Here is a 13,512-nt window from a genome sequence, read left to right as displayed (position 1 = left end):
TGTAAGACACCCCGTCGCCCCTCAAATAACCTGAGTACTGTGCAGATGCCCAAGTGCTGTCCTGCTAGTTATGGACTGCCACACTGCAGTCTCAGCTTCACTGCGCTTCCTCCCGTTTCCCCTGGCAGAGCTCTTCACCCCACCTCTTCCACTGCATACTCTGGTGCGCTATTTCCCTAACCCTTCACTTTTCCTTCTGCGCCCTACACCTTCTTCGCCTTCCTTCCTACGTAGTCTTTGTTTTCCCGCGATGAATATATCTAGCTTCCCCCCTCCTCAACAGCAACATCAGCCAGCTGTGACCAGGGACGCTGAAGCAACAGGCAGCTCTCATACAACACAGATCCTGGGCGAAACTAAAGCAACAGGCAGCCCTCATGCAACACAGATCCTGGACGAAACTACCTGGGGACGGTATTAGGAAGGCAGCTAAAACTGCCAAGTACTGGACTTACACCGCGCACACCACCAGCTAATGTCTGGTGGGTATTCAACTGTGGCACTTGCTGAAAGTGGAATGGTCCCGAGACAGAACGTTATGGGTTGCCTCCAGAAAAACACACTTCTGAACTTTTTATCATGATCATTTTTGTTAGGATCTGTATGTGTGTGTGTGTGTATACACATATCCACCGATCTATTATTTAGAAAAAGGAAAAAATATTGTTGTTTATTACAGTTCATCTCAGTATATCTAGGACTATACTTTGAGAAGCACAGCTATCCATGTCCTTTCCCCCAAAACAAGAAGGACAACTTCCACATGTATATGCAATAAAACTGTATTTTTGTGTGGTTTTGCCTTTTTTTTTTTTTTTAATACAGACATTTGTACACTTTCTTACAAAACTGCAGGTAACTACAACTTTTCTTAAATCATTTTTGGTCGGCAAGTACTGTAAAATCTTTGTGTGCAATTATCATGTATTTACAGGGCCTCATGTTAGTGATTTTCAATGATTATTACAATAATGTCACACACTCTCAACATAAGACATGGCTTAAGATAAATATATTAGTAAATAAATATTCTGAGAACATATTTCCATAAATGAAATGTGCTGCTATACATATACAGAATATATACAAGATGTTTTCTAGCTTTTAAAACATTTTAAAAAATGGTAATGAAGGAGAAAGAGCCCTTTGACCATATTACAAATCTTTACAGCAAATTTTATACAAAACAATTTTAAGTGCTATAACTTTAATTAAAAACATTTTAAATAGTGCCTCATGAGCCAAACACAATGACAACTGTTCATGTAAGTAGTAGAAAGGCATTTTGTTATAAAACCCATCTATCGCGGCCAGCTAGCCTGCAAGTCTGTATGGACATACAGGTAGCAGGGAATTAACTAAACGTTGAATATAAAACCAAACACAGAAAGCGAGCGTAGGGTACCTCTGTGGTAAGGCCTGCAGAGACTGTTGTACTGGCAGACATTTCCACACCGTGTGAATGAGACCAGTACATCCAGGAACACCATGAGCCAGAATATTCAAATTTCTTTTTTACAACCACATTTTACCACAACGTATGTCATAGAGTACAAAGCATCTTAGGTGGCCTTAGACAGTGCCTCACAAAACACCAAGCAGAATAACCAAGGCAGTATACCATAGCTTCTACAATGCATTTCTTTTGAGTGGAGGAAGGAGAACGGTAAGACTTAAAAAACCAACCAAACAAAAACCCCAAACCTTTAGAGTTTATTCTCCCAACACATACCACTTACTTCAGTCATTCAGAGAATGAGTAAGTTTTCAATAAGCTTTATACACAGAAAACGTGTTTATTGGAATTTTTCTTTTAATCTTATACCCAGATATTGCCTCGTATTAATTCTCTGAACAGCTGGATTTTGGTGTTTGTTCATTCATAGAGATTTAATGTGAATTCCTTTAAAAAGAATTATTTTTTCCTAACTTACTGAGTACAGAAAGTAAAAGTAAACAGATGAATGTATTTGTTATTTCTTAGATGTTTGCTTCTTTTAAAATATTTCATTTGGGACTATAAAGCAAACAAGTTAACTTTGCTGGTTCTCACAATTAGCCCAGTGCTGTCAAGGACATTACTTTGGCAGAAAATGTAACATGAAGTGTACATCTCTTTTTCATGTCTTTTAAGTATCTCCAAAGTGTACTGAACTTTGGACAAATCTTTTCAGAAGACTGGCACCCTGGGCATTAAATAATTAGTTTCCCTTTAGGAGAATTCCTGCTGTGAATACACCAGACAGGATGACACTGTGTCCTCAGGCACATGCAGCATGACAGGCAATTTAAACCATGCTATGGTAGCCTCTTACTCAGAAGCCGCTGTTTCCACAGGAAACAATTGCTATCAGAAGTGACGACATATATTATCTCATGATAACAAACATCCCCACTAGTACAAGAACAAGAACAAAAGTATGTGCCCAGGCTAATGGGGTACAGAGAGCACTCTGTACACAAGACAAAAATGAAGCACAACTGGCTGGGCCCAAGAAACCTTTAAAACAGATCGATCTATGGAAGCTACATCAACCACAGCAAAGAAGAAAACAATGATTAAACCAAGTCCCTCACTTTCCCACATGCACAAAAGGTGACAAGCACTGCTTCCCTTAGGCATGCTTGCAGTCTGTAAGGAAACGAGACACCTTCTGACCTGTTTCCAAAAGGAGCCAGCCAAGCTGCAAGCACCCTGCAAGCTCTGTTTTCCTGCATATGCCGGCATTCCTCACAGCCGTAACAGGGGCTACAGGTGCCTGAAAAACTTCCTATGGAAGGCAAGGTTCATTACCTACAAAGGTATTACCCTTTCTAAGCACTTTCTTCTAGCATCTGTTTGAGGGGGGGGTCCCCAGCATTCTTCACCAGTCAGAAGATACAATGAGGTCCATGGTTTAGCAGGAAGTGAGGATGAGAACATTCTGAGCTACCAGTTTCCTTACCCCCACTCTGTTAAAACTAGTCATGATGGCAGGAGACCCTTCCTAGCCAAATCATCCAAGCAGCATGAAAGGGGGAGGAGGGGAGAGGAGAAAGGAGACAGTCCAATGCTTCACCTCCCTCAAAATCGCTCATATAACTTGCTGGCTACTAGGATTTGCTACTAGGATTAGTCGGTATCTGAGAATCCATTCAGCAGCTGTATCCCTCTGGACTACTATATTTCAAGGTGCTATCTGGTTTCTAAGGCAGGTGTAGCCCTGAGCTTATCGAAGGCTGGACTCCTTTAAGTAGGAGATAACAGCATCTACACATAGCCTGGCTTATTTAACACACCGTGTTACCTCTCAGCAAGAGCTGACACGGTCACTTCTAAGAAGAAAATATAAATAACACTTTGTCATTAATATAGAAATGGCACTAGAGCTCAGAAATGCTCCACACCATGTCCCACATGGGCTTTGCACACAAATGGAGGCCTGAAGGCTTCAGGCAAGAGGGAGAAAGGAGACAATCAAGCTGATGTGGACACAGAGGAAGAGGAAGTGGGGGAGGGACTTCTCCACATTACCACTTTTGTGTGTTTGTCAAAGCTTAAAAAAAATTAAGTCCATGAGAATTTGGAGTCTCTGATAAGCTCCGCTTCTCCATCCGGGATCATCTGGACAGGTCTAGTCACCGATTTGGCTTCTCTCCAAGGGATGAGATCCAGCACCTGAAGGATAAAGAAAACTAAGGAACATTGCATCTAGAATATTGCATCCAGGTTTGGGGTCCCCAGAACAAGACATTGACTGACTGGAGCAAGTTCAGCAGAGAGCCAAGATGCTCAGAGGGCTGGAGCACTTGCCCTGTGAGAAGAGGCTGGGGGATTGGAGCTTGTTCAGCCTGCAGAAGAGAAGGCTTCGGGGGCACCCCCTAGCAGCTTTGCTATACCTACATGGAGGTTGTCACAACAGTGGAGCCAGGGTCTTCACAGTGATGCCTTTTGGACAAGAGGCGAGGAGCTTAAGTTGAAACGTGAGACGTTCAGACTGGATATAAGGAAAATCTTTTCACCACGCTGGCAGTCAAGCGCAGGAACAAGGGCCCAGAGAACAAGGGAGTGCACTCCGCGTCCCTGGAGGTTGTCATGGCCTGACTGGATAAACTTGGCTAACCTGACAAACTGCGTAACTTGGTCTGATCTCAGAGCTGGCCCTGCTTTGAGCAGGGGGTTGGACTAGATGATGGCCTGAGGTCCCTTCCAACCTAGGGTATCCTATGATTCTATGAACACCCTTAAAAACAGCCCTGGCAAGGCAGGTAAGGAATACCCCCTTCATTCTGCGAGTGGTTCTTTTTTCTGCTTGTGTATGTCCACAGCAGAGACTTTCCCACATATTCTTCTACAGCAATTCCAAGTCTTTCACTCATTTTTTTTAACCTTCAGCTTGTCTGTCCCCTCCCAGCACTCTGGCCCTGCCTACTTAGGTGGCTCGCCACAGCTGCCATGACTGGCACAGTGTCCCTGGCTGCGGGGGCTCTAATGGGGGCCTGGTACTAGCAGTCACTTTTTCCCCTCCCCACAAAGGATGGGTATGAAAGCTTTTATATGGGTAGATAGTAAGCTATCACCTTCTATTCCTCTAGCTACGACCAAATGAGCACAGGTAACAAGAGAGTAACACTTTCGGGCGAAGGATTCGTCAATAACCTGCTCTTATGCAAAGGACGGCAGTAACCTTTAGGGCTGCAGGTACCTAGGAAGCTGGCAGCATTTCATACGCTAGGACAGAAAGGTAGCGAGTAATCAGAAAAAGCACACGTATTACCTGTGGCCTTTGTGGTTGTCATCAGCTTCTGGGAGTTCAGAGTGGGACTGGGAAAGAGCATTCTGGCTTCCTCCTCCTGAGAGTAGTTCTGCCGCAGGAATGATGTTGCCTCATAGCACACCTCCCTCTCGTCCTGTACCTCTCCTATACCTTGGCAGTGCAGGTAAGTATCTAGCTCAGGTGTTCCATCCCAGGAACTACAGCCTCCTGCGTGGGTCCCTTGGCACTCTGTAGGTAGGATCAGCTCACAGTCTCTGTCTTCAGGAATTATGGGAATGCGTTGACCCAGATCACATACACCCTTACAGCAGCTTGGCAAGGTGTCATCAGGAAGCGTGTACTGCACATTCACTGCATAGTCTTCTGTATAGCAGCCACCACCTCCACTGCCACTGTTGCTACTACAGGCTACCTGCTTCTCTTCATAGAAGCAGCAGGGCAACCCCTCATATTTTACCCCATCTGTCCTATGCAAGTGGTCTGAGTTAATACTGTACAAGCCTGGGGTGTTCCCTGACTGTGGTTCTATTCCTGGGCCACACGTCCCCCACAGCGGAGAGCTAAGGAAGAGTGCACTACAGTCAGCTGTCCCATTGCTAGGCTCCAGGGCAGAGTGCTGGAGTTCAAAGCAGCATGCGCATGCTTGCTCCATAAGTGGCCCTGCTATCTCTGGATTCTTCCAGTTCCTTTTAACATCCAAGGCAGCACCAGGAGTGGCCTCATGTCCTCCCTCTGAGGTAGTGCCATTTGGATCCCTGTGCTCTAGTGAGGAATTACTGCTATAGTTCATATCCATGCTGCAATTAGACAGTTGGTCCCCTGAGGAAGAAACTGGCACAGGCCGGCAGTCAGCACCCACCAGACTGTGACCATGAGCTGGAAGCTCGTCCTGGTGGGGGCCCTCCAAGAGAACAATTGCACCCCTGTTTGCACCACCAACCTCACCCACTCGGCAAGGGCTCTTACTGCGGTAAACGTATGGGTCATAGTCACTGCTCAAAGAGCTGCGAAAGGTAGAGCAGCTCCCATAAACCCCTTGGTTGCTGACCTCAGTGCAGTCAACCATGGAATCACTAGAGGAGCAGTGGCACTGACCAGAACTGCTGCTGCTGCTGTCACTCCCAGGGCAGTCAGCCAAATATCCACTGCACACTGAACGATGACCATGATAGCAGCTAAAGCTGGAGGTACTGCCACTCTCCAAGCGGGATGAGGGCACTACATGTACCACAGGAGGGAAAAGCATGCTGCTACCAGGCTGAAAGGCACGGGAAGGACCCTTTGAGGAAATGCCAGCTGGAGGCTGTCCATCTTGCTCAGGGTAACTAAGGCCTTGGAAGTAGTAGTGCTGATACATGGTCTCATATTGGGAAAAGCACGCTGCTTTGGAAAAGTTGCGTCCACCAAACTTGGGTCTTCGGAAGTTGTGAGCTGGAGAGTAAGCCCTGTGTTCCAGGCTGCAGTGATGCGTGTTTAAAGCATGGTCCAAATGAATAGGCTGATAGCTTCGGATATAGGCTGGGGACTGGGCTTGGTAGAGGCTCTGTTCACCATGTCGCTCAACTGTAAGTACTGTGATAGGGTTTCCGTGAGGGTCCATGCTTGTCCGAGTGGGATATGCTGTTATCTGGTTTGCTCTGTGCACTCGGCCTGGGTAATGGACAGGCAGAATCACCCTCTGCTGCCGGCTGCGTGCTGGGTTGATGGATTCCAGACAGACTGGACCTGCATTTCCCTTCTTCTGTTCTGAATGAGAGAAATAAGAGTGGAGAAGTAGGAGGGAATAAAAAAGAATATACTTTATGCAAGAAAGAAGGATATTTTGTTCTGAATTTAGTTACATTACACACAAAACAGAGTTTTAAAAAAAAGCAGCATCAACTTTTTACACAGAAGGAAAAATAACAAAACAAACAAAATAAGTCAAGAGCATCTGCCTGGAAGCCTTTGAAACACTCAATTATATTTGCTTAAAAAGGAGAAGAAGTGAAGTGATTTCAGATACCGTTCTCATATATGCAAAACCTTCTGCTTACACAGCATTCCTGGTCTTGCAGGTTAAGAGCAAGGCTAGCAGTCATTGCTCGAGTCTTCGCTTTACACATTATTTTACAAAAATGCATATTAATAGCAAACTTTTTCAAGACAGAGGAAATGGAAGGGGGAGAGGGCAAGTAAGGGAAACCACATTCCAAGTTACACAACCACGGAAAAATAAAAAACAATACATTGTCTTTTCTTTATAATTACCAAGAGAAAGCACACCCATCTATCACATCTCTTTGTCCTCCTTGCATTCAGAAGCTGACCAACGCTGCCCTCTGCTGGGCATCGCACCCGGAACGAGGGAAAACCAGAAATGTGACCTGTTATTCCAGGGCACGCAATCATTTTCAAAGAACTTAGTCCTAACTGTATTTCTAGGGCTGCGTTACAATAAAGACTATGGGCTCTGTGGAGATTTACAAACAGGCACAATTTCTGTTTCATCTTGTAAGCTCTAAAGTCCGAAATAGATGACACAACAGAGCATCCATACTGCAGCACTTACCTATGATGTTATGGCGGCAGTGAGGGCAGGTATGATGCTGCAGTAGCCAAGGATCCACACATTTCTTGTGAAATCGGTGAGTGCAGGGAATGACACGCAGTTCCTACAGGAACAGATGAAGGAACATGAAAAAGTGCTCCTTCCTAATGAGTGAATTTTTCACAGCTTATTCCTAGTTTTTTCAACCTAGCTACTAAATGGATCAATTCCTAGTCTCGAAGTGGTAAGAAGGAAAAAAATGCCATCTGTTCCAACACAGCCAAAAGCACAACAGCTAGTGATCAGCTGTCACTAAAATAATAGTCTGCAGGCATGTTAGAACTCCATGCAGATATACTACATTTCTTTAGGACACTTTTTGCAGTGTGTCCCCATGACCTAACACCCTGAAGGAACCCATCATTGACGTTTTCCTTAATATAGTAAATGAACTTTAAAAAAAATAAATCAATAGACTCCATTTAATGATGCATCTTGCCTACAACTACTAGCAATGGAAAACACTCAGGGAAAAGCAAAACCAACACAGCGTATATGATACTTTTTCCCTTGCCCAGCACTCTCATCCTTCAGCTATTATCTGTTTACAGGATTTCCTGAGCCTGCTGGATCTACCAGTTCAGAAACCCGCGACAGATCTTTCTTCAAGTACTGCTGAAGTCTCCCCACGAGCTCAGGTTCTGAATTTGTAGCATGCTTTGGCAAGTTCCACAGGGCTACTACCTGCTGGTGGAGAAACACCACATTTTGATTCAGATTGGGTCCCAGCAGTTTCATTTAATACCCAATCTTGTATTGGAAAAAAATGAACGTCTGATTCCTGTTCATGCTCTCCATTCACGATTTTGTACTCCCTCCGCCCCCAAGTAATCTAGGACTAAACAGTCCTAGCCCACTCAGTCATTTTTTTGTACAGAAACCATTCCAAGTCTTTGATCACTTTGTGACCGCCCTTTTCTGAAGCACCTTCATTTCCAACATATCTTTTGTGAAATAAGATCAGAAGTGCACACAGTACTCAATGTGAGAGCATGACTGAACTTACACAGTGGTGTAATTATGTTTTCTGTTCAGTTCTCTAGACTCCCCCTTCTCGTTTCTAGTATCTGATTTGCCTTTTTGACTGCCACAAAGCACCTATCTGCTTTCACAAAGCTATCTAAACCAGCTTCAAGATCTTGCTCCTGGAACAGTAATGCTCACCTCACAACCCATCACTAATACATGTGAAGCTTGTCCCTATGTATATCACTTCATGCTGAAGTTCATGCATGAATTTCCTGTCCAGTCAGTTTTGTACAGCCCTTCTGAAGTTCTTGTCTGCCTTCATCCTTGCTACTCTGAATAATTTCCCATCAGCTAACTTCATTAACTTTCTATTTGTAGCTTGTAGCACTCAAATACTGCAGCTGGTATTTTCTATTGCCTTAAAAATGATGAACCTTTTATGAATAATTTCAAAATAAAATGTCCTCAATTTTTTATATGAAAGTTTAAAGCTGTGATTATTGACTGCCTGTATTCTAAGGAGCCTATTTTCTATTTCATCCTTTCATTGTTTCCCCTGGGTAGAACTGTGTCACAGAAGGCAAGCACTGCCATCAATGTAGCGATGGTAACTGAGGAGTCAAAAAACGGCTCCTGAAGCTTTTGGCATCTCCTCCTTCTCCTCCTCTGGTTTCCCACCAGTGCTGTGTACCTGACATTTTAAAGACAAGGTGCCATCAAAGGTTGAGAAGCAAAACACAAAATGTATCCCTCCAACAGAGCTTGCATGCATCATCACCTTAGCACACAATTTGTTAAAAATACCCAGAGAACTAAATGCTGAGGTAACCCTGACTTCTTTAAGAGTTCTTCCTCAGAAAAGCAACTTGGTGGAGGTAGCAACTTGCAGAATGAGATCCCTCACCTCTCACTTTGTCGTATGGGGAAAAGCCCTTGAGATTTCTTTGGGAGCCGCAGAATGCAGTTGAGGCTGAGTTGGCTACTCAATGCAATCAGTCTGGCAAGCAGCATAACCTCAGTACATAACGTACCCAACAGCCAGCCGCGTACCACAGTGCTAAAATAAACCAGCTACATTCTCAGCCCATGCTGAAGAAACCATTTGTCCTTTACCTCCCCATCAATGTACTTCTCCAAGCAGATGGCACAGTCAGAGGTGGAGCTGCTACTGAGTGTGTCCAGTGCTCCACAGCTACCTTCCCGGTGTCCCTTACTTTTGGACTTAAACTTCCTGGTCTCCATTTTTTCCAGTGCTTGCACTGCAAGCCTGTTCATGGAATTCTACAACAGAAGAAAGAAAAAAAAAAAGAAAAAAGAAAAAAAAAAGGCAACGCTGCTGCATAAGAGACTATAGTATAGTAGCAGAGAAACGCCACCATATCAAATTAATGTATCTTATCAAATCACGTCAGGCCCAGGCTAATGTACAATTTCATAAATTAAGCAGAGAGAAGGCTAATTAGAATTTAGATCAGAAGCCTCATGAAAAGAATGTATGCCACATGCAGTAGCGAAAATGAGAAGCTACTTTGAATTGAAACAGGGTGAAGGTGCTGACAATTGGGATACACTGCAACTGCTCAATTAATAGGCTGCAACTATTCAAGGCAACATGTAAGACTTGGTCAGGAACTTTTTTTGAACTGTCAATATTGACTGTAATGCCCCATTATGCTGTTACCACCATATTACCAGAAGCAATACTTGAGAGAGGGATTAGAATGAAACGTTACTGAATTAGCTGTATCATTTCTCCCTCCCCCCGAATTTAACCAACAGTAGAAGTTTAGGAAGGCAGTGGGTTGTTTTCGTATTACTGTAGAGTCTATCATCCCCCTTTTTAACACTGTTTTTTAACACTGCTGTTGGCCCGTAACAACTTTGGATTCCTACTCAATATGTCCAAAGCAGGAACCCTAAGCACCTACAGTTCTTTGCATTCCTTTTACATGTATATACTGGACAGTTTACAACTACAAACTTCAGAGTCCATTAGCTTCCATTTGCTTTTCCTTTCATGTTTGACAGGACAAACTTGAAGTATCTCACCTAGAATTTCTCCTAACCAAACTTTTTACGTTGCAAACCTCTCCCATTAAGAATCAATAGATGTTATTCTATTGAAAAGAGTTGCAATTTATTTTTAATCCTGAAATTCTCTCCACAATACAGCAACAAGAGCTTGGACTTCTTTAGTGCTACTGATAATCAACCTCTGAACAACCATAAATGTTCTTCCTTCCCAATGGCTAAATGGACTGCTTCCATACTCTTTTCATTTCAGGATTTAACTGAATGAACATCACAGGTCAATGTAGATCTCCTTTAAAGACACGTCCAAATTTTTCCAAAGCTCTACCTCCATGGATAAAACCCTTTCCACAAAGATGGCTATTCTAAGTCAGTGTCCGGCATTTCCAAAAGTAGTGAGCAAGTTCTAGGACAAAGTAAGAGAAGCTAACTTTCAGCATCCAGTGAATATCCCATTACTGCTCTTACCTGACTACGTCGCTGTTTCAGTTTGATCTTGACAAGAAGAATGAGGCAAACAAGAGACACAACCACAAAGAAGGCCAGGAAAATTCCCATATCAAAGTACTCGGTGGGTTGCTTAAAAATTAAAACAAAAATATTATTTTTCCTTTCTTTAGATCATACTCAAATCTGTTGTTCCTTTCTCTTCTCTATTTTCTCAGTGGTCATTGTCAAATGTACACAGTCACAATGGCAAAAGTCAAAGTACACACTGTTCTGTTCATTAACGAGGATTCTATGAGACAAAACCTGGGTTTCATATGTCACTGCAAGTGAATTAAATACATAGAATGCCAGTCACGAGATGTCAGATTTACAGCGTCCTTCAACCGATCGCACAAACCCCAGTTTTTTTAACTGGGTGAATCACACTAATACAAATTTTCATGATTTATTGGTTTGCTTGTATACTTAAGAGAGTGAAAATCAGTATTTGAATTTTCAGTGAATGGCCCACTTCTCAAATACATTTCTTAACAGAAGAATTCCACAAAAACACAACAAAACCAAAGTGGTAACTGGGACATGGACAACCTCTAGCTTTGTTCTTCTTCTGTAAACTACATGCAGAGAGTGTTCAAAAAAACCTCTAGAAAACTATTTCATATTACAATTACAAATATCAGATATCAAATAATTAACTCATGTTTAAAATATCACACAGAATTAGTAGTTAACACTGGGCAGACTACCTTACAAATCTGAACTACCAGGAGTGTGCAATAAATAAGTTATTTAATTAAGTAAAAGGAAAACTTCTATTATATAAAATTTTTAGCCATTTATATATTCAAAAGAATCCTTATGAAAGACAGCAGATGCCACATTGCGGATTCTATACTTACATCAAGTGTAGCTGCTTGTCCACAGTGCAGTTGCTCAATTTATTTAGGTGAACAGAATTTCACATGTATTAACACTCATGGGGAGCATCAAAACATCTTCACACTCAGTGCAGTTAGCAAGCACTGCATGAAGTAACAGCAGTGTAATACCTAGATAAAGTTTCTTAAAGTCTCACCCGTGGGGGGCGATGCTGAATCCTTGCTCGTGCCACTTTCTGCTTGTTAACTATGTTCATTAGCTTGACAGCATCAGCACCCTTCACATACACCACTGGTCTCTTCAGGGGGTCCTCTGAGCCCTGGTTCAGCTAGAACAAAAAAATAACCTGCTCAAAAGGCACATTTCAGGAAAACTACCTCTCTTTTGGACAATGGAGAGAAAAGTAAAGGAATATGAATGTGGAATTGATTAAAGCACCAATTGTTCTCTTCTAGCATAGACCTTCACTTAAGTATTCACAGAGTTAAACCTCAGTTAAACTTTTGACTTAAGCTGCCTTTTTTTTTACTGACCAAAACTAAGATTAAGGATAAGCAAACATTATTTCTGAACAGCAGCTTTAACTTAACTGCATTATGTGCCAGTGCCTATATTAATAAGTGTCAGTTAACATTCAATAAGTTAAACCTCATAATGAAGAAGAATAAAAATCTGAACATTCAAAAAAAACCTGGCCTTGCTACATTTTCTGAACCTTTTGTTATTTCAACTTTGTAGTTATATTATTCACATACAAATTTCTTTCACTTTCTGAACAATCTCATGTCAGAGTCCTGTCTTTCAGGCTCTTTGTACCTAGCCAATTTATTAAAGTCTGTAATTTCTGCTGTTTAACTCGGCAAACTCATTCAAACAGTTATTTGGGTTCTAGCAACCACTAGAGCTATTGATTGCAGGATGGGGGCCTCGAAGACTAAAGCATATGGGTAGATAGCTTAATTTACCCTTAAACTTCCTTCCAGGTCCAGCTAAGTTTTTTGAAAGGCCAAATCATAGATTCAAAAAATAATGTGGATGGGAAGGCACCCCACAAGTCCAACCTCCTGGTCAAGGCAGGGTCAACTATGACATCAGACCAGGCTGCTCAGGGCTTTATCCAGTCAGATGTTGAAAACCTTCAAGTGTGGAGACTGCATCACTTCTCTGGCCAACAAATCCAGAAAAACAATCTGCTAAACTATATACCACAGAGGGGAATAACAAGACAAGAGAATTGTTCTGTTACAAAATGGCACCAACATGATAAATTCATATAGCTTATCCTGACCCACAAGAAAAATCCTAGTATAGAGGCTGGTTGATACAAAATAAGCAACGCACTGACAAGCGGATGGAAATGGTACAGGGGAAAGGAATGAGATGACAGGAGTGTGAGCAAATTGAACAAGAGTAGCGTATAGAAGAGAGACCATTATCTACGTTGTTGATATCCTCCTGTTGTTTCTAGCTAAAACATGTAGAAATTACCAACTGACTGGTCTATCATCCTGCTTACAAAGTACTCTACTTAACCTGTCCAGATGATGGTGACAGATTTCATTCAGACTTTAAAACAGATTCTTCCTAGTATTTGACTGGGCTTCTGAGAACACTGATCAAACTATTTTTAAGACAGATGTCTTCTGAAGAGCTAAAAACTAGCTGAAGTACTGGAATCCAGCCCAGGGATTCTATGTGTCTACAAGGCTTGCTGGCCTAAGGCCAAATTCAATCACTGTCCCTATGTTCCCAGATACATATTCTCTCTTAAGCTTTCTTGTCTAAGAAAGAATTCACCTGATTCCTCAGTAGCTTTTACACGCTGCCAGACTTTTG

General features: G+C 42.4%; 1 protein-coding gene across 4 annotated transcripts in view; it reads right to left on the bottom strand.

Moving 5' to 3' along the window:
• Positions 1–648: 648 nt before the first annotated feature.
• Positions 649–13,512, bottom strand: part of ZNRF3 (zinc and ring finger 3) — a 117,585-nt gene continuing 104,721 nt past the window's right edge. For all 4 annotated transcript variants that reach the window (XM_076352799.1, XM_076352798.1, XM_076352801.1 and 1 more), the window contains 6 exons: positions 11,873–12,004; positions 10,816–10,926; positions 9,430–9,597; positions 7,309–7,411; positions 4,758–6,503; positions 649–3,658 (listed from right to left, as the gene is read on the bottom strand). In XM_076352799.1, coding sequence (XP_076208914.1) covers positions 3,615–3,658; positions 4,758–6,503; positions 7,309–7,411; positions 9,430–9,597; positions 10,816–10,926; positions 11,873–12,004 — 2,304 coding nt within the window. In that variant the 3' untranslated portion in view covers positions 649–3,614. The remainder of the gene's footprint in view (positions 3,659–4,757; positions 6,504–7,308; positions 7,412–9,429; positions 9,598–10,815; positions 10,927–11,872; positions 12,005–13,512) is intronic.

This window comes from Aptenodytes patagonicus, chromosome 15 (genome assembly GCF_965638725.1).
Source record: "Aptenodytes patagonicus chromosome 15, bAptPat1.pri.cur, whole genome shotgun sequence".
Lineage (NCBI taxonomy): Eukaryota > Metazoa > Chordata > Aves > Sphenisciformes > Spheniscidae > Aptenodytes > Aptenodytes patagonicus.
This window is presented reverse-complemented; position numbering and strand designations above follow the sequence as displayed.